Here is a 25,504-nt window from a genome sequence, read left to right on the forward strand (position 1 = left end):
GGAACTCTGTTAGGCTGTCATTGACAGAGCTATGTTCCTCATTATGTTCATCTGGCAACATTTCAAGCACATTGTTCATGTTAAAAGGATAGGTTCCTGTTTTTCTGAAACCAGAGCAAATGTCTTCTTCTATTGTTGGAGATACCATGTCAAGAATTTCTTTCAGCAGACAACGAAAATACTTCTTATCAATTCCTGAAAGTTTGTTAGTTCTACTTTCCCAGTTTCCCAGAACTTTTTGCCATGCTCTTTTCAGGGGTCTAAACAGTGCTGTGTAATGTGTGTGGAATTAAGTGGTAGAAAGACAAACTTAATGCCATTTCTTTCACACAAATCAGTGATAGTTGGGGGAAGGTGGGAGATTAAGTTATCGCCAATAATAACATTTCTACCCAGAAGGCAATGATAGTATGGTATCTCTATCACTTTAAACCAGTCCAGGAAGCATTGGCCATCCATCCATCCTGATTTACTCCTGTTGTATCTGGTCCCTGCTGGGCCTCCTTCACTCCATAGATTATAGAGATGCTTAGCCTTATATATCACATAAGGTGACAACAATGTAACATCAGCTGTGGCAGCAAACATCACACTTACATTGGATTTTGAGTGATTTATGATCCTCTCAGGGTATGTGTAGCCTCTCTTGTACAAAAGCTTTCGTGGTCCAAGATCATTGGCCAAATTTGTTTTGTCATAATTTAAAATGTTCTGTGGAGTGACTCTTAAAAATAACATTTAATGCCTTGTGGTGTCACACTAGCCCTGTTCTATGATATATTTTGACATATTTGAGGAGCAAGTATAACTTTGTGTTTATTTATGAATGTCTGAATGCAATCTGGGCCTGGAAGATTATTCTTGAATTGTTTCATTACTTTCCCTTCCCTGTCCAAATGGTACTTCACAAAACACCACAGATGAAAGGTACTAAACAGATAACCCAATTTTGAACAAGCAACAACACTGTGCACAATCTTCATTTCACATTGTTTGTCAAGAACTGTTTGGCTGTCTTTGTTTCTTCTGTTTTGAAATGGCATGGGAGACATTGTACCGTACCTTTGCAAAGTAGATTTTGACATTTGAAACATTTGTGCAGCAGTTCGGAGTGACATCCCTCTTCTCATAGCCTGTAGAGTATTTTTCAGGTCTTCCTACACAATAGGTTTATGGTGACGTCCTCTAGGGTCACTTTTATAGTTCTGAACAATGTTGTCCCTTTTCACCCCTTAAAGTAAAAGAAAATGACATCATAAGGTAGAAAGTTTGATAACTTGTATTAACCCCAAGCATTATTGTCCGTTAAGACAAATTCTTCTCCAAAATGCTGGTGATATGGTATCACAATGGGTCGGAGGATGTCGTCCCTGTGTGATACAACTGTGGCATTGCGCTGCATGACTAAGAGTGGCGTACAGTGGATCCACATAATGTCACCCCAAAACATCAGGAAACCACCACCTTGCTGCACATGCTGAATAGTGTTTCTGACACGTGAAACCTGACTACATTGCTTCCGAGCACTTTGCTGATGATCGTCAGGAACAAGGCTTATGCATCACATATTGGTGAAAAGGACTTTATGCCAATTCTGTAGAGAACATTCAACATAATATTGGACCCAACTGTGCTGCACCCTTTGATGTTGGTTTGAGAACTGGTCTTGCCTTGGGTGGCAAGAGTGAAGTTGTGCATTATGAAATCTGTTTCTCACAGTTTGAGCTGAAAAGCAGTGACCTATGGTTGCCCGAAGATCATTATTCAGCATGGTGCTATTATGTTCAGGGTTCTTCTGAGCAAAAATTCAAAGGTAACTGCCATCGACCTCTGTGAGGCAAGTCATCAACAGTTCCTGTCTCCTCGTACAGCTTCTGTGTTCGAACCAAATCTCTCTGATTACCACACATCGAGCAACTACCCTTGTTGACCACCCTTCTTAACTAATGTGATGATGCATAGACATTCACATATCGACACTGCATGTCATCAGTCAGATCAAAAATTAGATGTATGGCTTTTCAGGCGTTTGCTCTATTAACCAGCGTTTCGTCTTAGGTCTGACACCAGACTCGTCAGAGTGGGATGTGTCAGACCCTACCCACTGACGCTGGTTAATAGAGCAAACATACATCTAATACATCTAATTTTTGATCTGATTTTTGATATGCTCTATTGGTGGAAAAATATCTAATTCCCTCTATGGGAACTTAGAATTTCCACTGCATGTCATGCCATCTTAGATGCTCACTACAATGCTTAGAACACACCTCTGATGCTTCCGTATTAGTGCTACAACTTCAATTGAAATACCAACTCCCATTTGAACATGGGTTCTGCCTGTGGGTTGGAGTACTTATAGTTGTGAGTATATTTACAAACATCCTAAAGGTCACTTTTCCAGTCTACACAGGACAGACCAAGATAGCAACACCATAAAATAACACACAGAGGTGATGCAAAACTTTTTTTTTGGATGTGTGTAGTTGACTTCTCTTTGAGCATCATCTACAGTCAGACTAATACCATTATTACATATTCTTTTACAGAGCTCATATACTTTATAACAATATAAGACCATAAGCAAAATATCAACATCATAAATACATGGCACATTTTCTTTTTTCAGATGGTATCGATGCTGAAATGCATTCACTGCTGCTGTAAAGAATGTGCAAAAAATTACTTCACAATCCAGATCACAGATCGCAGCATTACTGATGCAGTGTGTCCTTTCTGTAAAGAACCTGAGTTACAGAATGATGATGAGGCACTGGAATACTTCAGTAATTTAGATATTCTTCTCAAGAGCTTTCTGGACCCTCCAGTCCATGAACTTTTCCAGAGAAAACTGCGTGATCGCACACTCATGCAAGACCCCAACTTTAAGTGGTGTGTCAAGGTACTTACAGATTCACGTGTATCTGATGTTAATCAGTGTAACAAAATAATTTAGTTATTTGATCAATTCTTCTTTTCTCTTTCAGTGTTCATCTGGTTTCATTGCTAATCCACGCCAGAAACGATTAATTTGTCCAGACTGTCGCTCTGTGACCTGTGCATCATGTCGTCGACCAGTGAGTTTCAAACTGATTGACTTGTATAATCTGTATCATAAACAAATGGGCAGGAAGTTAAAATATGTTTAATATCTCTTTGTAACCAATTTTAAGGGATTTTAAAATTAACATTGATAAAGGGAATTCCTTTGGTGTCATATAAAAATCCATGAAATGATGGCCAAGTGATCTACAGAATATTAAAATAAGGTACAGCCAAACTTTCAAAACACATTCCTCACATGCAGAAGAAGAAAAGACATGAGTCCGGAAATGCGGAAATGCTGAAATGCTCTATTTCCACATTACAACTCATTTTCTAAACTCTACATAGTACAGTACATTAATAATGGGAAACACACAGGAACAGAACATACAGGCATGCTACCACTGATGAACACTAGTAAACAGTTACATGCTTGCCAAGTCTGTAATGAACACTAAACATTTGATGCTACATTGCTAAGGCAATGACGTGAGTCGCATGTCTACATTACTTGCAGTCAGATGGAACACAAAACACTGGTGGTGAACTTAAGAATTACAATTTAACCAAATGTAACCAACAGACCATATACAATATTCCTGGGAATTTTTTTACTTACTTTTATTTTTTAAGAACTGTTATGTTCTTCAGTCTGCTAAAACTAATTTTAAAGAAATAAAATTTATAAACTAACAGAATTACACCTGAAAAAGAATCAACTTATAACTCTTTACCATATGTTTTCTTTTTTGGGTAATTTATAAATTTATTTATTCAAAATTAGTTTTGGCAAGCTGAAGAACCTAACAGTCATAAATTAACTGAGTCAAAACTGAAAAGAGATGGCTTCAGATATCAACAAAGAAATAAAAAAAGTACTCCAGGGATACATCAGTGCCTCCGACATTCAATGCAACAGTAGTTGATGCATGCATGAATGCTAGGTAACAGAGGGCATTTTGAACATTTCATGTAAGAAAGTTTCATGTGGTATGCTACTTTCTGTTCATGATTAATGTACTGTGCAGAGATACAGAAAATGAATTCTAACATGGAAAAGAAGCATTTCCAGATACATATTCATGTAACCAAGAGGTTTGCCATTTGATTAGCACACTCTCTCCTTTTAGTTCATTAATTTTGACTATAATTTATTTAGGTCAGCTTCATGGACACCGCATTGAATTGTGAATTTCTACCAACTGCATTCTATGAACTGCCAATTAATCATATCTTCGTGTGCCGTTTTTAACAATCTCCATCAGCATTTTCAAGAATATTTTAACAAGAAGTACTAACATTTTAATGTGAAGCAACGCATCCAAGGACTTTAGTTTTAATTTTATTTCATTTTTTGTTTTGTGTGCATACATTTATTTTTATTAGCTTTTAATGTCATTTGTGTTTGTGCATTTGTTTTAGTTATATGATGTATTTGTACAATTTTATGTTATGGCTGATGATGGCCTAGTCAAAGCTGAAAACAGTTCTAACCAAGATTAAGAATGTAATGTAAAAATTGCATGATATAGTATTGAAAAGGTGGACCATAAAAACATAAATTTAATTATTATTGTGATCACAATTCAATATGGATCAAATACCATGAAGTTTATATCCTATGACCATGTTCATATAACATATTTTCTTCTTCCACATGTAAAGAATGTGTCCTGAAAGTTTGGCTGTTCCTTATCATTACACGCTGCATAAATACACACTGTAAATGATGCAAAATTGGGAGGTTGTGGGTTTGAATCTCACTGGTGTTCAGTTGGCCATTTTTGTTCTGTACTAAACATTTCTTCAATACAGTATGTACTAAACATGACCTAATAAGTTGGAAGTTTATTTTGAGCTGTCTTAAGGTTTATTGCTGTGAATTCTCATGCTGTGTATTGTACCAGGAAAGCCTATGTCCTGGCCCATATCAATCGAAAGAAACGTTATTCCAGCATAAAATATCCGTCCGACGTACGAACATCTAAGTAAAGAATGTTCCAGTATGTGCCAGACTCCACGAGTGCACTAGGCGAAGTCAAGTGACGTCACCTGACGCTTGAAGCTCACCTCCCCTAGAGATATTTCTCGAAAAGAATTTTCTTTTCGCAAGCTTTTCAACGCCTTAACCAATTTCAACAGGACAAACGCTGAATCGTAGCGGACGTCATAAAAGTTAATCCCTGTGAATTTCGAATTAATTCATCCCATGGTTGTTGAGTTATAATAATTTAAAGTCTAAGGAATTTAAACACTCACGGTCACATGGCCAAGAGAAATCACCCCTCCCAGCGCCAGCATATATATGTCAAGGCTAACAGGCAGAGCAGCGCATTACAAGGACGAGTATACAGATGTGTGTGAGTGAGACAGAGGAGAGACCGACCCGCGTACAGTATATTCGCGCAGTCACGGTGAAAGTACTTGCCGTCGCCGTTACAATTTTTGTAATTGTATTAATAATATGTATTAATTTGTACATGTCAACTACTAACCAGTTACCTGATTTTTTACCTTGAGGTGATATTTTGACTGATGATGCCCTCAATGAAGGGCGAAACATGTCTCAAGTGGAATCAATAATAAATTCCTAATTTATAAAATTTATATGTATTGAATAGGTGGAAAAGACAAACCTTTTAGCATCCTACATGAAGTTATATCGCCGACAGAATTATAAAAGACGTCACACTGTATTTCGTACGTCGCGTCGCGACTACAGTCTAATTCTAAAGACATTTGAGAATATAATACGAGTGAACTTATTGAAGTGCAAATACCAAATATTTAACGTTCACAGAATATATCATTACGTGTAGACTTAGGTTACTTCACATGATATTGAACTTCTACAGAAACTAATGTGTAGAATCACCAGAACTCATTTCTTTTCGAGTATTGAACTGTATTTCTTTATTCACGTCATATTAGTATACGACTTACAGTAGTAATCTGGGTGAATACTAAGAACTTTTCTGAGGTAATGTGACGTTATAATAACAAGATAAGCAGAAAATAATCCTTAGTGACTTAATGACTGTGTTCAAAGACTGTGATTATAGACTATGATTTGCCTTTTCAAGTGTGAACTGTGTAATTATGGACGTTTCAGTAACGACTTTAAATAGTATTTCATACAGGAAGGACTGTTATTATTCATTTAACGCCTTGAAGTTCAATTACGCCATAAATTGTGTTCAACAGTAAATGACAGTCTCAGTGATAACTACTCGCACTAAGTGAATTTTTCGTGTGCGAAAAATCACCTTAACAAGCTGCAATTCTACATGATCCAGTTCCAACCGTCATCACCTCATCAGGAACGTCAACATGGTGCGTTAAGGGAACATCGCCGATCCTGATTCTCCACGGAATATTCCAGATGTCCATCTTTCAACATTTGTAGCAACATTTCTTTCATTAAGTGAGTAGTAACAAACTGACTAAAATTTTCTCATTAATTTTGAACAGTGGAAACTTCAGTGCCGCGTGTGAACAAATATTTCAGAGTTCTCATACTTCCTCAGAAGTGATTATTTTAATTTCAAATTTCATTTTCATATCTCATAGAAAGACTTTAGGCTTTTCAAGTGTGCTATATATCAAGGTTTACAAAACTGAAAACTTTTAACAGAAATTTAATTTCTCATATCAATTTGCAATTACAAGTGTGTGCTTATGTTTAGAAAGACTTTAGGTGGAAATTCAATACCTCATATTCTCACATATGAAAGACTTTGGAATCAGTGATATTTATTTAATTTTCGTGAACAGAATTCAGGAAGATTACGTTCAAACTTTTAATTTCAATGCCAGATTTGAGTCAAATAATCATATTGCAGGGTGAAGAATTAATAAATTGTTTAAAACATTTTTTTAACCATCTATTATTCGCTCTGCGAGTCTATCCTACTCTGTATCGGCTCCAAAACCAAGTTCCACTCCCTGAGGTCCTACTCATGCCCTTTACCCAAAAACTTTTCCTGGTACAGTATTTTTGTGAACATTATCTACAACAGTTAGTCTTGCTTCTAAGTCAGGTCATAATGGCTCTTTCACTTGAAAATGTACCAAGGACATTAGTGGAAAATGGGTGCAGTACATGCTAGATAGCATCAACTTCACTTTGTTCTTACATGTACAGAATTAAAAGGTTCTGAGAGAACAATATCTACACCAGGGCTGGTTCGGGTCATAGGAGAAGAACTACTGAACGCGATGATCACTTTCTCATAATAAAGTTCTTTGTGATTGACACACAACAGCTGTGGAGGCCAGAAATCATTTGCAGCAAGTATTGAGTATAAACATTAGCAAAAGGACAGTAAGGAGATTGCATGAAGTGGATTTACAGCCCAAGGGGCCTGCACAGGACTTCAGCTTACGCGCGAGTACCACGATTCTCGGATGCAATTCGCCAATGCTGATCAAAACCAGACTGTGAAGCAGTAGAACTCAGTGTTGTTTATGGATGAATCCAGATTCTGTTTGAGGGCACCAAATGATACAGAGAGAGAGAGAGAGAGAGAGAGAGTACTTTCTCTGCAAGGACACCATTCAATAGAGGTTCTGTCACAGTCTGGGTTCAGATTACCATTGATGCACATAAGAAGCTTGTGTTCATCAAGAATGGGAGTTTCATACCATAGTCTACCAGTTCATCAAGGAGATGTTGGAATGGGGATCAAACATCTCTGCAACAATGTTGGATTACGATCTGAGTTAATGTTAGCTTCTAGATACGATTTTACATGTTTTACACAATTTCAATCATAAAGTCCTGACAATGACTTGGGGAGTGTTAAGAGGAGATTGCCAGAATAGATGATGAAGTGGTATTGGAACCATATTCATGATGATTAATTCCTTACCCTGGCAGAACTGAGCAATCTACCACCCTTTTCATTTCCCTGCCTGCAGGCTCACAATCATATCAACCTGTCCTTGACCTATTTTTGCATTTAGGTCTTCCATAAGCACATATATTTATTTCATAATCCTTCAAGGCTCCCATTAGTTTTTCAAATTGTTCATAGAATTCTCCTATTCTCCTCTTGTGATTACCAGCAGTTGGTACATGGACTTAGATTACCATAAATTGATGTCCTTGGGGTGTCCTTTCAGTTAAAGGAATATACATCAGTTAGATTACAATGCAAAGTTCAAAATGTACTTGATCACGTGCTGAGACTCTAGATTCTTAAAATATGACCTAATATTTGATGGGGTAATGGGGAGAGACACCTCTTTAAAAGAAGCCTTAATCCAGCTGGCTTTGCTGGAATATCAAGAAAGAGCCCCTTGCCTCTGTGAAGTTCTCAATGGTGGGTTCAGCAGAGGAGTCCTTCAGTACAGTAAACTTGGCAAAAGTAGTCTTCTTGGGGTTAATAAAGAATACAGTTTTGGAGCATCTGTGCCTACACTGGGTAGCTTCTGTAACTCATTGGCTTTTCATGGCTGCAATCATTTTACTTGTAGCCAGTACAAAATATGAATTTTGCTGTGGCTATGGCAAGCCCTTCATGATGGGTACAAAATTTGACATTAGTCCTTACTGTGCCATACATGGACTTCATACTTACAATCTATGCAATTGCCTCTTTTACTTCTGTGGCACTGCTATTTTACTATATGAAATTTTACTTCCATTTGTGAGTGCAATGGGGGGACAATATGATCAAATATTACTGGATTAAGAGGAAATCCATTCAATAACATTTGCATGCAAGACAATTGTTTAAACTAGAATACAACAATTTCAAGATGAAAATGTTGTATGATTCTTTGATTTATTTGTTATAGAGTGGAATACTAGACATGATATTCTTTTAGGTTTATGGCATGTGAAACATGGTATCTCAAATATCATTTCCATTACTTGTTAATTCATGGCTATTTTAGAATTGTTTAAGCAGGATGAAGTCTTCAAGGAATGTCAAATTTTCCAGCATTTTGTATTGTTTCATATGTCATAAATACAAAAGAATATCATATCTAATGTTATATGGTGTTTCTCTGTTTGAGTAACATAAAAGTCCATATCAATTTTATAGAATCACCATATTTTTATAGGTGCTGTGACATTAGATTGAGATATCTAAAGGCTCATGGTACTTTATATCTGCAACCAGTGATACAAATTGCATTTTGTATATTGCAGTGGGAAAAACAGCATGAAGGAGTTTCCTGTGAAAAGTTTGCTAAGTGGAAGGAAGAAAATGATCCTGAGGTCCAAGCAGCAGGATTAGCTAAGCACCTTGCAGAGAATGGCATAGACTGTCCCAAATGTCGCTTCCGTTATTCATTAGCTCGTGGTGGCTGCATGCATTTTACTTGTAGTCAGTGCAAATATGAATTTTGCTGTGGCTGCGGCAAGCCTTTCATCATGGGTGCAAAATGTGATGTTAGCGCTTACTGTGCTAAACTTGGGCTTCATGCTCACCATCCACGCAACTGCCTCTTCTACCTGCGAGACAAGGAACCAAATGAACTGCAGAAACTTTTAAAGGTAAAACTGTTTTAAGTTAATTCCTGGATCTTCTATATAATGTTTTCTATGTGGGTTTTGCCACAGATACTGCCCTAATTTTTAGATATATGAAACAGGAGGAAATATCTGTAGAAAACATTTTGGCAGAAAAAATAAAAGGATACGCTTACTTGCATATGGTTTACCTATGTTAACATGCTATTTAAAGGTACTGTGCCTCTATATAAAATACTGTTTGCAGGTATTGAACCTACATATGCTATTGGCAGGAACTGTACCTAAGTATAAGACATTATTTGAAGATAGGCTACTGTACTGTATATGTGTGCGTGCGTAAGAAAAGGGACCACTTCTCAGTCAACAGTTCATGAAATAATTGTAAAAAAACCACTCAAGGGAGTAAAATGTCAAATTTTTTGTTTTTGATACCTATGTATAGCTTAGACCATCATCTACTCACTGCGTGAATTTAAAAACCTTCTGACAATAATCACTGCTAAAATATGAGATTTATTTAATACTAAGAAAATGGACCACTTTTCACATCGTAAGCAAGGCTCCACACACTTACTCGCTCACGCTCATAGCTGCGCGAGCATAAGATAAGATGACTGATATCTTATGATAAATAAACCCTAGCTGGGCACTTTTAAAAAAGGTAATAGATTTCATAAACATCCTGTCTGCTCCAAATATTTCTGATACCGATGCAGTCTTTCAGTATATTTCATACTGTGGAGAAGTGTGCGATGAATGCATTAGTATGAAACCAGCCAATGACGACAGCTACTAAGAGAAAAAATTATGACAGGAAAGAAACTTACACAATTTATCACTTCAGAGGGCAGGAGGTGTGTCAGTCATTCTTTCAATTTGTATTCTTTGACCCCCTCCCTCTCCCCCCCCCCCCCCCCACGCTTAGAGACTGGTCACATAAATTTAGCACATATAAAACAAAGTAATAATCAAAATAACAAACCTGAAGGAACATACGTCAGCTGATAACACACCAATAAAAACATCTCAAATTTCAAAAACATACACATGGCTAGTAACAAAGATACACAGGATTACCAACATGACAACTAGAGAAAGGATATAGGAAGCAGGCCGGGAACCCTAAGAGGACTTGTTCTTACGTGATGTTGTAGGGAAAAAGACGTGACGGCATTTACCCTTCAGTTTACATTTACTAACAAAACAAGAAATTGAAACATAGTTGGATAACAGCAATTATAAAATAAACATGATCAATAAAGAAACAAGATGGATCAAACCATGATGTTCCTGTCGATGATTCTTCAGAGAACCAAAATTGAAATAAAATGTTATGATTACATTTAAGAAGGTGAGCATAACTTCGGCAATGAAATTCACAAGGAAAATTTAACAGGGAATATAAACATAATTACAACCATCTTACAAGGCAAACGGAAAAAGAGCTTTACAGATTATTACCAATAGTTTACAAAGAAAATGACAACGGAATTCAAAATTTAATGCAGAGGCCTTTAGAATTGCTGTCCTCTCGTAATACGCATCAACGAGAGATGCATAACTCAACAGGCGTACACTAAATTGATACTGGACTACGGGAGGGAACCCCGGATGGAAAATTAAATTTTACATTACACAAAAGGTTAATAAAAGGGAATTGCCTCCAAAACAAAGGATATGCCTAGCTGACGAATTAAGCCATTACAAAGCAAAACGGCAAAAACCAGGGTCTAAGCTAAACTCCGAAGCAAATAAATTTACATGTTAATTTAAAATTCAAGAAAAGAAAACATGCTTATCCTGAGGTGACTGTAGCCGCTGATCGGACCACCCTCAAGGTGCGTCCGACCGTGAGGACACATGAAAACCAAACACGCAGACCAGAGCCCTGTTCCTACCGAGGAGCCAAAGGCCAGAAATTGAGAAACACGCAAACAGCCAATCAGGAAAGCTTAGTACGATTCAACCCGAAATTTTCGCCAATGAAAATGGTTGTTATTCCAACCAATAAAAATACATTACCTAATATGGGTATATGGGCAACACATTCTATAGGTTTCGATTGTGAAACACAGCGATTTCGTGATCGAAGCTTCCACGTGGCAAATACAGGGTGATACAAATGTTTAGTTACAGCAAGCACACTACTGGAGATCTCCAATACCAAAATCAATGTCTTTCTTCCATCACTCATAATTATTAAACAAATATAATTAACTGTCTTTCTTGTGAGTCCTGAAAATTGTTATTAATATTTCTACATAAATTAAATTCACAACAAAAAAAAAAACCTCACAAATTTTTACTGACTTCTTTGAAAATGTCTGAGAGTACCTTAGTTTTTTCAATGGCGATTTCACAAAACTTTTAGCACAATGACAAGAATTAAATAATCCCATCCACTTTACGAACTTCTTACCACCAGCGACATATTCGCTTGTGGCTCTAAGAGGCTAAAAAAAAAAGGACAATTGAAGAAAGAAGGGGTGCAGCCTAAAAGTTCACTGAAACCTATTAAAGACTTCTTAGATAAAATCTATTCCTTTCGATGATCATAAACATGCAGTCGACATTATGAATAATTTCAGTGAACAAAATGCACTTGTCATGCCAGACCGGATCCCTACAAAACGAAGAAGTGATCTCATGCTTCTCCCAAACAGCATGGCTAAGAAGTATGTTCATACATTATACTCTGACAGTTGTAAATCATTAGAGAGAATTCCTGTATCATTCTCGTCCTGGTATCCCATCTGGCGTAAATTTTGCAGTAACATAGTAGTTCAGAAACCCAAGACTGATCTTTGTATGACTTGTAGAAGCAATTAAACTGTAATAGGGAAGCTGTCAATTATGGATGAGGAGGAAAAAAGAAATTGATGGAGAAGGCTATATAACATCTTAATCATGTCCAAGCAGAGCGGACTGCTTATGAAAACACCCTAGACAATTGTAGACAAGGGATTAGACAACTGGAAACTCCATTGTCTCTTGGGCCACATAGCCGTAACACATACAAAGGCACAATGCATGATAGTTTTGATTTTTCCCAACAGGTGCACTTACCATATAATCCGCAACAAGTTGGACCCTTTTTCTTTCTTACAGGCTACGAAGTGGGGTCTCTTTGGTGTAGTGTATGAACCATATAACAAAATTGTTTTGTACATTATTCCAGAAGCTTATATTGCAGGTAAAAGGGTAAATACTGTCTTATCTCTTGTACATGACTTCTTGGAAAATTTTTCAGTAGGTGAGGAGCATTTAGAATTCCATACTGATAACTGTGTTGGACAAAATAAAAACTACTTAATGGGATACCTCATGTGGAGAGTTATGATGGGAAAGAACAGCAGTTGAAAAATTTCATTTTTGCTAGTAGCACACACAAAATTTCAACCTGATTTGTATTTTGGTTGTTTCAAGAGAGTATTCCAGAAAAATGAAAGTGAAGTTATTGAAGATGTAATTAATGTCACCCATAAAAGTTTTCAGGTTTCTAGCTCTATTATTCCTATCACTGTTGGCACAGAATCCGGAAATGTAACAATTCCTACTTATGATTGGCAATACAAGTTCTGTGCTGGAATGAAAAACATTCCACAAATAAACCAGATACATCACTTTGTGTATATGAAAGGGCACCCTGGTGTAGTGTTGACAAAGAAATCCATAGTCTCTGACGAAGTACCCTACACCATCCTTCCAGAAGATCCACCGCCTGGCTTCAGTGACCTTCCGCAAGTCATCAAACCTCAAGGAATTAGCATCGATAGACAGATGTATCTCCATGAAAAAAATAGTCCCTTTGTATTAGTAGATAAGAGTCTGACTCGTTGACTGAATAGTCAGTGTACTGGCCTTAGGTTCAGAGGGTCCCGGGTTCGATTCCTGGCCGGGTCAGGAATTTTAACCTTCATTGGTTAATTCCAGTGGCCCAGGGGCTGGATGTTTGTGCTGTCCTCAACATCCCTGCAACTCACACACCACACATAAGACTATCCTCCAGCACAATAACATGCAGTTACATACACATGGCAGATGCTGCCCACCCTCATCGGAGGGTCTGCCTTACAAGGGCTGCACTCGGCTAGAAATAGCCACACGAAATTATTATAGTAGATAAGAAAGATATACTATGTCCTGCTATAACATTTTTCCCTGCTCCAACAACGCCACCACCAACCACCTCAAGTGAAAATCTTACGGAGCCGGCTTCTGTTTCTCCTCCTCTGCCAATAATTACACCATCATCATCTTCTTCAAAAAGTGTAACGCCTAAAATTACAAGTAAGGCTCAGAAGAGAAAACCACCAGCTCCGAGAAAATTCTCCCCAAAGAAGAGGTGTCGACCCACCTGCAGCTACTGTGGAGAGGTAGGACATCGGGACCAGACTGTGAAAGGGCATATTATATGCTCAAAACGCATATTTGTGCCTTATGTTGACTGTGATTAACGATCATTAAGGTATGTGATAATTTTTGTAAAGTGCAGTAGTGTTGCAATTAGTTGTCTGCAGTGACCTTCTGCAAGTCATAAAACCTCAGAGACTTAGCATCGATAGATAGATCTCCATGAAAAAATTAGACCGTAAATAATATCTGTTGGTAATTTTCATTTAAAAAATTCTATGTCAGAATAGCGGTGAACGTGAAAATGTTAACGCCGACATAACTTCCAAATAGTTTAGAAGTTATTTGTGTCACAAAGTAGCCAAATTTTTAAATAGCTCTACTGAAAATTTATGAAATCTCATGTTGTAACATTACTTGCTAATTTAAGGCCTTAATTTCTTTCGGAGGCATTCAATTCAGTTACATGATATTAGTTACATATTAAGGAACACGACAGTACCTTTATCTCAATACCCGACATGTGGTCCCTTTTCATATGCATGCACACATATATAAAATGCTATTTTCAGTTACTGTGTTGAGATGAAATGATTTATTATATAATTACTTTAAAATACTGATAAAAGCACTGAACTTTTTGTGCTGCAAATTAACCCCAGCTACTTTTACACAATTTGAATGAGCTAATCTTAACACTGTGTCCAATACTGTTGTAGATATTATTTATTTTCTAAAAATGGTGATAAAATTTATGAATACAATACAATATGAAGAAAGGGAAAAAGCCCCCCTTACATATTTGTATCTTCATGGATAAATTAGATATTATTTACATCATCATCATCATCATCATCATCATCATTTCCCTTTATCCAGCTGTAGCCGGGTAGGGGCAAATATGGTTCCTCTCCACTTTCTTTGGTCTTTCCACCACTCCTCCTCCAACACTGTGTCCCAGTCCAGGTTTCTTTCCATAATGCTGCGTTGGATGGTATCCTTCCATCTCAATCGTGGTCGTCCATGGCCTCTCCTTCCTTGGATTTGCATTTCCATCACCTTTTTTGGCATTCTTTCATCGCTCATTCGCTTTACGTGCCCAAACCATCTCAGTCGGCTCTTCTCTATTCTATCATTCATTTTTTCCACTCCGATTTCTTCCCGGATTTTCTCATTCCTTATTTTGTCTCTTCTACTCTTCTGTATCATACTCCTCAAGAATTTCATTTCGGCTGCCTGTATTTGACTCTCATCCTTCTTTGTCATTGTCCAAGTTTCTGCTCCGTAAGTTGTTATGGGTACGTAATACATCTTGTACATAGTATCCTTTGCTTCCATTGGCACATCTTTGTCCCATAACATATTTCTTACACTATGATAGAAACAACTTCCAGCTTGAATCCTTTTACTAATCTCAGCATCCAGTCGAGCTCCATTAATTCACTCCCCAGGTATTTAAACGTTTCCACTACTTCCAAGGGCTTGTCTGCAAGTCTAATCTGACCTTTCCCTTCTTTCTCCCCTCTAGTCACAACAAGAGTTTTACTCTTTTCTACACTTATTTTCAATCCACATTCTTCAATCTTCCCATTCACCACATTTAACTGTTCTTGAACCTTCCTGTCGTCTTCTCCCCAAATCACAATATCATCTGCAAATAACATCATGTTCATTTCTCTTCCTCCATATGCTGCTTTTGCCATTCTCATGATGTCATCCATTACTATTGTAAACAGGATTGGTGATAGAACACTTCCCTGTCTCAGCCCGCTAGTGATTTTGAACCAACTTGTCCTGCCAACTTGTGTTTGCACGCAACTACAACATTCCTTATACAATGCCATGATCATATTTACAATATGTACAATAAATTTACCACACTCACACATTCTCTCTCTCTCTGTTACATACATATGTGTGCGCGCACACACATCTTCACTTTGGGACAGAACTCAGGTAAGGACAGCTGTTCATTTCAGCTGAAAGGCTGTTCCAAAGCCAAGTAGACTGGCAGTAAAATCCTGTAAGGTATGCTGTTCTTGCAAAAGGAGGGGATAGAGATACACTTTGTACCTCTTATGCAGACAGGTAAGATAGCTGGAGGTGGAGAAAAGGGGGCAATTCAATTACATTGAATGGGGATTTATAGAGGAATGTAATCTCTATTTGTCTAATAGATACTTAATGGCTAGTAGTGGTTTTGTAACTTTGTTACTTGATTTGTTAATTACTATTCCACTCGTCTTTGAATTCTTTCCAGCTTGCTCATGGCGTAAGCAGTGATGAGGTGCCAGGCACTGGTACTGGCCTCACCATTGAAGCGTAAGCAACTTGGAGGGCTTGATTCCTGGAACCCTGTAAATTCAGTTGGATGAATCCAAGGATCCTAACAGCCTTACACCTTATTTCCTCAACATGCATATTCCACTTTTGATCATGACAGATAATTAATCTTAATATTTTTAATGACAAACATTTTGAATCTCACAGTGACTATGAGATAGGCTATCTGGTTCTACAACAGATATTTTTATTGACATTTAAGGACATTCTGTTTACTTGATGCAATATAGAAAGAGTGTCTACATCTTCCTGTAATCCTTTTCTGTATCACTTTATCTGAGCGGGTCCAACTGGCTTTGTTAAAGCATGGGGGTTGGGTTTTCTACAAGCAATTTCATATCTCCTATTCCAAGAGGAGGCTAGTTCGGGGGATGTTGGATGGAAATGTCCTTGGCAGGTACATTTCTTCTGTATGGTGAAGTATTTTTGGAGTTCACTGCCAAAAGCACAGGCTATACCTTGGAATCAAGAGAGCAAAAATTCAAGGTACAGAAAGATGCAGTTTCTATCATTACTTCTGATGAAGGCCCAAATTTTCTTAGGAATGAAGCTCAGACTGTACATATATGAAGTGTAGGCTTCATAGAGTATGGTTTTGGTTTTATTCTTAGCCAGCCTACATTCTTCCCACCTACTGTCACTTGGGCTCTTTTTCCACTTCTTGTAGAGCTAGTTTCTCTTATGTGACAAAATACTATTCTCATTATGCACAGTGCTTTCCTTTTATTTCTTGTGGCTACTTTGGGTTCCATTTCATCCATGCATTCAAGTTTTTTATTTATTTACTACTCTATATCGTCGTCCGCTGTAACTCGATCCGAGTATGTATAACTTCTTCCTACATAAGGTGCGCAGTTCAACTCAGTTTATGGATGTATTTGCAATGACTGAACAGACCAGTCTTGGCATAAAACATATGCCCACACAAATCACACTGAATGGATGCAGGAGGGCGGGGTTGTAACTGACAGAGCTTTCTTGCTTGCCACTTGGCCTCTTGATGTCTGAGGTGCTCTCTTTCAAACAAGTTGACAGCGGTGTATGTAGTGTTCCGCCACAGTGAACAGTCCACAGCACATTCTTCCCATGTCTGTATATCTATACCAGATGTCTTCATGATGTGTTTCAGGTTGTGGTGGTGATTATTGTTTTAAGAGGCAGTACAACTAGGCAACCATCCTCTATATAACACTAATCAGAGGGAAAAATGGAAGGGATCCGACACTTCGAAAAATGAAGATATCGGTCAAAGAAAGACAAGGGCCACGAAGGGCGTGAAAATGAAGGACTCCCTAGGACTCCATACGTAATACCGTCAGGGTCGGAAAAGAAAAAGAGTTGACCGAGGGAGGTCGAATAGGAGAGATGAAAGTGAGGAGCCTGGCACAAATAAGTGGAAGCAATGCCAGGACTCAGCGGAGGGCCCCATGGTTGCCAACCCACGCTCCAAAGTTCAGAGCCCCTGAGGCCCCTTTTAGTCCCCTCTTACGACAGGCAGCGGATACCGTGGGTGTTTAGAGCAGGAGATGCAGTGTCATCGGCATACTGCAGTTTTGTCACCCGGGTAACCAGAGTACGTCTTTGTGAGCGAAGTCTTGCCAGATTGAAAAGGCCTCCCATCAAAATGAAATTTCATCTCCATGCCTAAGTTGTTTGCAGATGATTCATGCAGCATGGTAGCCATGTACAGTGCAAAGAGTGTAGGAGTAAGCCCACAGCCTTGTTTCAATCCATGAGTGATTGGTCTTCAGTGACCAGGATAAAGATCAAATTGGATCATTTATCTCCTTTATGCCAGCATAGAAGTTTTGCAGGTCATGAGCATCAGATAGTCTTTGCAGTTCTTCAGCTTTTTGCTGCCACCAGTTATTCTTGATTTCCCTAATTTGTGCCTGACATTTTCCTTTAAGTTCCAAGAAATGTGATTTCTTCACATTGGAAGACGGAGCTTGAAGATAGGCTTCCCGTTTGGCATTGATCAGAGACTTAATTTCTTCATTATTTTCATCAAACCAGTCTTGTCTTTTTTTCCCCTCACAAAACCAATTATTTCCTCAGCTGACTCAGTGATGACCTTCTGAAGTGTGGCCCACTTCTGATTTGTACTATCACTGCTGACTGGATGAATAGCCAGTTTGTTTGAGATTGCATTTCTGTAATCTGTAGCAATGGATTCAATTTGAAGTTTATAAGTATCAAATTTCTTTCTGGACAGGTTGTGGATGGATCTTTTTAGTTTGCAACAGATTGAGATACTCAACCAGCAAAAAAAAGTAGCTTATGATCTGTCAGCACCCATCGACGTTTCTTGCAGTCCTTGTAACAAGGACATCTTTTTTTTTTATCAATTTGCCTGGTGATGACATAGGCAAGGATGTGCCAGTGCTTTGAGCGAGGATGCATCCAAGTGGTCTTGTAGCTATTAGGCAGGCGGAACTGAGTGTTAGCAATAAAGAATTCATGTTCAGCACATAAAGCAAGGAGCAGCAGACCACTGGCATTACATTTGCTAAGTCCATGTTTTCTCATCACATTGCTCCCATAACTGGCAATCTTTACCAACTCTCGCGTTGAAATCGCTAAGTAGTAAGAGCTTGCCTCTTGGTGGTACTTTGGTGATGGTAGTGCTCAGCAGATTGTAGAATTGGTCTTTAGCTTCTACATTAGCATCCAAGGTGGGAGCATATGCAGAGATGAGGGTCATAAGTTCAGCTCCAGAGAGTGGGATTCGGAGAGTCATAATTCTTCCGCTGACAGCGGTTGGAATTAGCTGATAATCACTCACCAATGTCGTCTTCACAGCGAATCCAACACCATGAATGTGGTGTTCTCCCTCATCATTTCCCTCCCAGAAGATTGTGTAACCTGAGCTGAACTCTGTAAGTTTACCTTCGCTGGACAGTCAAGTTTCACTTAAGACAGCAACATCAATGTTCATTCGTCCAAGCTCATGGGTGACAAGCGCTGTTCTTCTCTCAAGTTTGTTATTATCTTTCAAATCAAGTAGGGTTTGAACATTCCAGGTTCCTACAATTAAAGTTTTGGTAATCTTCGTTTTTTGACCGCATAAGGGGCGACCTGTTGGGTGCAGCCTCCCAGCCAGCTAAGAGTGTGACTACTGATGTTTAGCCCACATTTTCTAGGTCCTTCCCCATTCAGGGTGGGCAGTGGTGATCCTAAACATGCCTGCCCAACCACAGATGCAGGACCGAATTCCTAAGTACTCAAGGGTTCTCAGAAATATGACTATCACACATCTGCTGCCAATGTGCAGGTCCAAACTAGAGGCTTTTAGTTTCAACCCGAAAACCTGCCTCCACCATCCTTATCCCATTGCCGTTGGACTTGAGTTGAAGGGTGTGACAGCAGGAAAAAGTGCCACAAGCGGGATTTTGTTTAAGGTGGATTGCAGCTTGCAAGGAAGTGACCCACTCATTATGATCTCGGAACTATACCCTATGGCACAAATGAAATGCGATGTGCAGGTTCTAGTACCACAACTGCAATGGACTGCCATAGACTCAAAATACCATTGAGACAGTCAGTCTGGCTTGACCTCATCCGCCTCGACGGCCGTTGAGAACCACAAAAAGGAGGTTCCTCCGTCCATTCTGCCATTGGGCCAAAAACACAGATGATGGGTTCCAGTGTCATTTTCTACACTGAGGGGACAATAATCCCACCCAAAGGGGCTCATCCGCCCAAAGCCGTTGGTCCCTATGGGGGGTCGAGTTATTTACCGCTGCTCGACACTCAGTGTTAGCAGTTTTTACGGCTGGTTGCCAAGCCAGCCAACCCTCCTCCTTTCCCATTCCAGACTTGGGACCGGACAATGGTGGTACTAATCTATATAGTACAACAAGATCTGCAAACTGCCTTATCTGTAATTCCATTCTTTACTAATATCATTTATTTACATAAGAAAAATATAAAAGTCCAATAATACTGCACTGCAGGACATGGACACCCCCTCTTTATCAGTAAGAGGATCAGTTAATGCTTCGCCTACCCTGAGTTCTGTTTTCTAGAAAATTTCGGCCACCCATTCAACCGCTCCAATAGCCCTCATTTTCATTTGCAGTCTCCCATTATAGACCCTATCAAAGCTGTGGATAGGTCAGTAGTGATACAGCCCATTTGACCTCCTGAAACTAAGTTATCTGTAGTAACTTGCTGGAATCCCACAAGTTGAACGTGACTGTAATAACCTTTCCGAAACCCAAACTGCCTTCTATCAGACTAGTTAGTAATTTCAGAACTAATCAGAAAGAGTGATCTCCCAGAGCTTATGTGCAACAAATGTCAAGCTGACTGGCCTATAATTATCTGCTTTATGTCTATCACCCTCTCCTTTGAACACTAAGGCTACTATAGCAACTTTCCATTCATTTGGTATAGTTCCTTCACGCAAACAGTAATCAAATATGTACTGTACTTTAGATATGGTACTATAACCCAACCCATAGCCTTTAGTATATCCCCAGAAATCTTAACGATTCCAGCTGCTTTTCTAGTTTACAATTTTTGTATCTTTATTGTAAGTATTTTTATCATCCATAAAATTCAGTACTTCAGTAGCATTAGTCACCTCTTCTGCCTGGATTGCTGACTGAATACTTCTGCCTTCTGTAAGTCCTCACATATACACTCACCAGTTTCCTTAATGATACTTGGAATGTCCTTCTCAGAACCTGTTTCTGCTTTAAGTACCTTTACATACCCTTCCATTTTTCCCTAATATTCATCATCATCTTCTTCTTCTTCCTCTTATCTTCCCATTTCCAGTCTTCTGGGTCAGGTTGTGAATCAAGGTCCTCCACGGTTTTCTATCTTTCTACCACTCCCTTCTTCCCTCCAATATTTCTTCTACTTTTACTCATCTCTTCTCTATACTCTCCTTCACTGTATCCATCCATCTCATTCTGGGCCTTCTCCATTGTCTTCCTCCTATACTGCTTGACAATTGCTAAGGGACAACCGACCAATGAGAGGAAAAGGCAATGTAGAGGATGGAATGTATTATCTGCAGCAAAGACAATGCACGAAAACTCTGTATTTGTTCAACAGTGTGGTGTTTGATGAAGAAATAAATATATAAATAAGAATTTCATAGAAAAGGAAGTGAAAAGAAGAAAAAAAAACATGAGAGAGCAAGGCAATGTAATGGACCAAAACATTGTGACTTATTCTTATTGACATGTTGAATGGAGGAATCATAAAGATAAACAAGTGTGTAGTACAGTGGGATTGAAAATAATTATTAATGCTTCAAAAAGAATGTTAGGCTACCCTGAAATGTCATTTAAATTATAAGCAGGATTGTGAAAGTTCAATATACATTTTCTATGAATGTTTGTTCCATATTGGCATATTGAAAAGCTGGGACAGAAAGCAGAGACAAAACACACCATATTGTTCTACACTGCAATTAAAGATATTCTACATTAGTTCCGGGTAAATTGTGGAAATTGTTAAAATTGAGAGAGAGAAGGGAGGTTAATGTTTCCATTCTTTTCACATTAATATTATTACACAGTGGACATCAATGTTCAAATTATTATTTCATCAGTATGATGAAGTTTCTCAGTGATCCTGGAAATACTGTATCAGAATCAGAAATATAACTGGTCACAGGGGTCTGAGACATCCACAAGAAGTTATTAAATTATAAAAATTACATTATTTGAGTTCACTAGGTAAATTATTTTCTAGTTATAATTTTTCTTATTACAGGAAAATGATATAAGATATGACACAGATGTTCCTGAGGAACTCAAGACAACTCAAAATGAAGGAAAGGTTCTAAATTGCTTGGTCCAGGTACAAAAAGAGACTCCAACTGGACTGATAGATGCTGTCTGCAATGGAGATGTGCTTGAAGGTCATGCTGGTCTGTGCAGGTTAGACTGATTTTGATAGTTTCTGTCTCCCATGATTGGTGTGCTGCATTCGCTTGTGTGAGCTGTACTCAACTAGTCTGTGAGCCAAGGCACTGCTGCCATTGACTGAAATTAAGCAACAATAGAGCCATATAACTATAAGCAGTGTCAGCCTTAGTTGAAAGAGAAGTAAACATAAGACAGGCATTTCAGACTATAGGTAATTTATTTATGGTCATGGACATTTTCTAATAATTTAAAATTGAATAACAGGTTCTTTTTGTAAAAGCAACTGAGAGTGAGATAGTACAACATTGTATTGATTAAAAAAATCAATCAATCAATCAATCAATCAATCAATCAATCAATCAATCAATCAATCAATCAATCAATCAATCAATCAATCAATCAATCAATCAATCAATCAATCAATCAATCAATGAAAAGGGAAGCTGCATACTTTTCGGTGTTGAAGTTGAAAAATTGTAACTAGTGCTATTTAATAACAAGTTAAATTTATCATATAGAATGCCTGTGAAAATGTAAAAGAATGGAGGAGATTTTAGACTGAAATCCCCAATAGTTATTATGATGAACATCAAGTTCCATTTCAAAATAAATTAAATATATTTCTTCATAATACCAATGTTTCAGTTCACTGTAATATTATATCACAAAACCTTGCTAAATAATATTCACAAAACATCTTAATCTTTCTTTAGCATTCTTTGATTAATTCACAAACTAGTGTTAATCTTATCATTCCAGGATGCACTATCTAGAGTATTTAAGTTCTCTCATCCAGAGGAACAAGTTGGATACGCTTAGCATCCTAAGCAATGATGATCTTGAAACAGTTATTAAACGAGCGCACAAGCGAATGCCACCCAATCCATACGGGACGCCAGTGGATGTCTTCCGGGAGAGACTGATCAAGGTACTTTTTCTTTTCTGTTCAGGCTACACTACATAGAATATTTAGTGGAACTGATAACAAGGCACAAGCTTGACCCCATCAGTATTTTTGATCTGGTGGATGTACAACAGGAGCTCAGACGCAGAGGCAAGGCCCTGCCTGCCAGGGAAGCAAGTACAACGGATGATCAATACAGGATTCTCTGTGCTAAGGTCTGTCACAATAACTTTTGTCAGTGTTTCCATACTTAGGACCTGCTAACTTCTTATTTTAAAAAATGAGAATAGTATCTGGACTATTTAAGTTTTGTTATTTGATAGTATTAATTATTTAAAATCCATAAGGAAGGTCTAGATAAATACTATTGAAGGTAAGAAGGTAAAAGCACTTATGTTAATAATAATAATAATAATAATGATGATAAGACTTTATTGACCAAGTTACAGTACATGTCCCTGTAACTAAGACATCATTACATAGCTATAAGGGAGAAATTGGTATTGTAATAACAATAATGAGATTAATAGTACAGTGAGTCAAATAAATCCAGCTTACTAAAGGTTATGTATTTGGCACATTATCTCTTCTGGTATTTTTAAAAAGTATAGGATGTGAGCAGTTAAAAATATCAATATCTAATTCACATTTTGCATCATTCTCTGTATAGAACTGTGGAAGGCATATTGTTTTTTTATGCCAGTTGGTTTCAAAAAACTGATTGAATCTTATGCACCTAGATGTTGTCCAGCTCCATGGCTAAATGGTGACCGTGCTGACCTTTGGTCACAGGAATCCTGGGTTCGATTCCTGGCAGGGCCGGGAACTTTAACCATAATTGGTTAATTCCCCTGGCACGGGGACTGGGTGTATGTGCCGTCTACATCATGATTTCATCCTCATCACAACCTGCAGGTTGCCTACAGATGTCAAATCAAAAGACCTGCACCAAGCCTCTCTGGAGGCCACACACCATTATTATTATTATTATTATTATTATTATTATTATTATTATTATTATTATTATTATTATTATTATTATTATTATTATTGCTGCCTAGATGTTCAGTTTCTCCAATAATTCAGAGTATTTTATTTTTAAGTTACATAATTTATGAAGCTAATATATTGTAAGTTAAAAGAGTTTTCCAGTTTCATATTCTATGCAGTAGTGGAGAGGATACCAATTATGTAAGAGTAAGTACATAAAATTTTATGTTTGACAGACTCTGTCCTAAAAATGAAAAGAGTACAGTTTAGATTCCATGACTGAGTACAGTATTCCAGTAATGGATGCACCAATGTTATGTATAAGTGTTTATAAGTGAGCAAATTGGATCTAGAATACCTCATTATACAAGGATTTATTTTTTAAATACATTTATTACATATTTTGCTTAAAAGAGCATTCATTCTACAAGCCTCCATGAATTAGCTAAACAAAATAAAGAAATACATTCCAAATACAATTATAAGTTTTCTGTTTATGAAAATATTATTGATGCAGGCATAAGGCCATACCTGATGAAAACTGTACAATGTGTACAGGAATGACATAAGCTAATTTACATATTTCTAAATCAAAATCTGGCCAATTCTGCTAGCTTTTCTTCAGTCAGTTTCATACTGTAAACAGCCTGCTCTCTCGTCAGAGGTTGTGGTGGTAGTGGTGATCATTGTTTTAAGAGGAAGTACAACTACACAAACAACCTCTATATAACACTAATCAGAGGGGGAAAATGGAAGGGGTCCAACACTTTGAAAAATGAAGGTATCAGCCAAAGCAAGACAAGGGCCACGAAGGACTCCCTAGCCCTCGGAAATTAATAGCGTTGGGGTCGGAAAAGAACAAGAGTTGACCAAGGGAGGTCAGATAGGTTAGATGAAAGTGAGGAGCCCAGCATAAGTGGAAGCAGTGACAGGGCTCAGCTAAGGGTCCTGTGGTCACCAACCCATGATCCCAAGTTAAGAGCCCCTGGAGCCTCCTTTTAGTCACCTCTTACGACAGGCAGGTGATACCGTGGGTGTTATTCTGCCGCCTCCACCCACAGTGATCTCTGTCAGAGTTTTTATTAACTGTTTAAAGTGGGATTAACTACCAGTACTCAGTTTGCTAATCACTGCTATCACTAGTTTAAATGTCCAGCTCCATGGCTAAATGGTTAGCGTGCTGGCCTTTGGTCCATAGGGTCCCGGGTTCGATTCCCAGACGAGTCGGGGATTTTAACCTTCATTGGTTAACTCCAATGGCTCGGGGACTGGGTGTGCGTGCTGTCTTCATCACTAGAATTCATTACAGGTAGGGCCCCATTCTCATAGACACGCAGGTAGCCTAAATGGCGTCAGCTCGAAAGACCTGCATCAGGCCTCTTCGGAGGCCACACACCAACTCTTAGAAATTAATAGTAAGTGTAGGCTTACATTATATGGAGTAAAAAGGGACAAAGACCATCTCCACATCTTTATACACTGCTATTTTCGTAG

The 25,504-nt window shown here is 38.1% G+C and overlaps 1 protein-coding gene across 6 annotated transcripts in view; it reads left to right on the forward strand.

Annotated features, from left to right (window-relative positions):
* The window catches only part of LUBEL (Linear Ubiquitin E3 ligase), a 371,419-nt gene that overhangs the window by 337,556 nt on the left and 8,359 nt on the right, over window positions 1–25,504 (forward strand). For 5 of the 6 annotated variants that reach the window (XM_067145435.2, XM_067145441.2, XM_067145437.2 and 2 more), the window contains 5 exons: window positions 2,630–2,902; window positions 2,988–3,077; window positions 9,206–9,553; window positions 21,962–22,128; window positions 23,067–23,235. In XM_067145435.2, coding sequence (XP_067001536.2) covers window positions 2,630–2,902; window positions 2,988–3,077; window positions 9,206–9,553; window positions 21,962–22,128; window positions 23,067–23,235 — 1,047 coding nt within the window. Of the gene's footprint in view, window positions 1–2,629; window positions 2,903–2,987; window positions 3,078–9,205; window positions 9,554–21,961; window positions 22,129–22,875; window positions 23,045–23,066; window positions 23,236–25,504 lie in introns of all 6 variants that reach the window. The other variant, XM_067145436.2, reaches the window with a different exon arrangement.

The sequence above is a fragment of the Anabrus simplex genome, chromosome 4 (genome assembly GCF_040414725.1).
Source record: "Anabrus simplex isolate iqAnaSimp1 chromosome 4, ASM4041472v1, whole genome shotgun sequence".
Classification (NCBI taxonomy): Eukaryota; Metazoa; Arthropoda; class Insecta; order Orthoptera; family Tettigoniidae; genus Anabrus; species Anabrus simplex.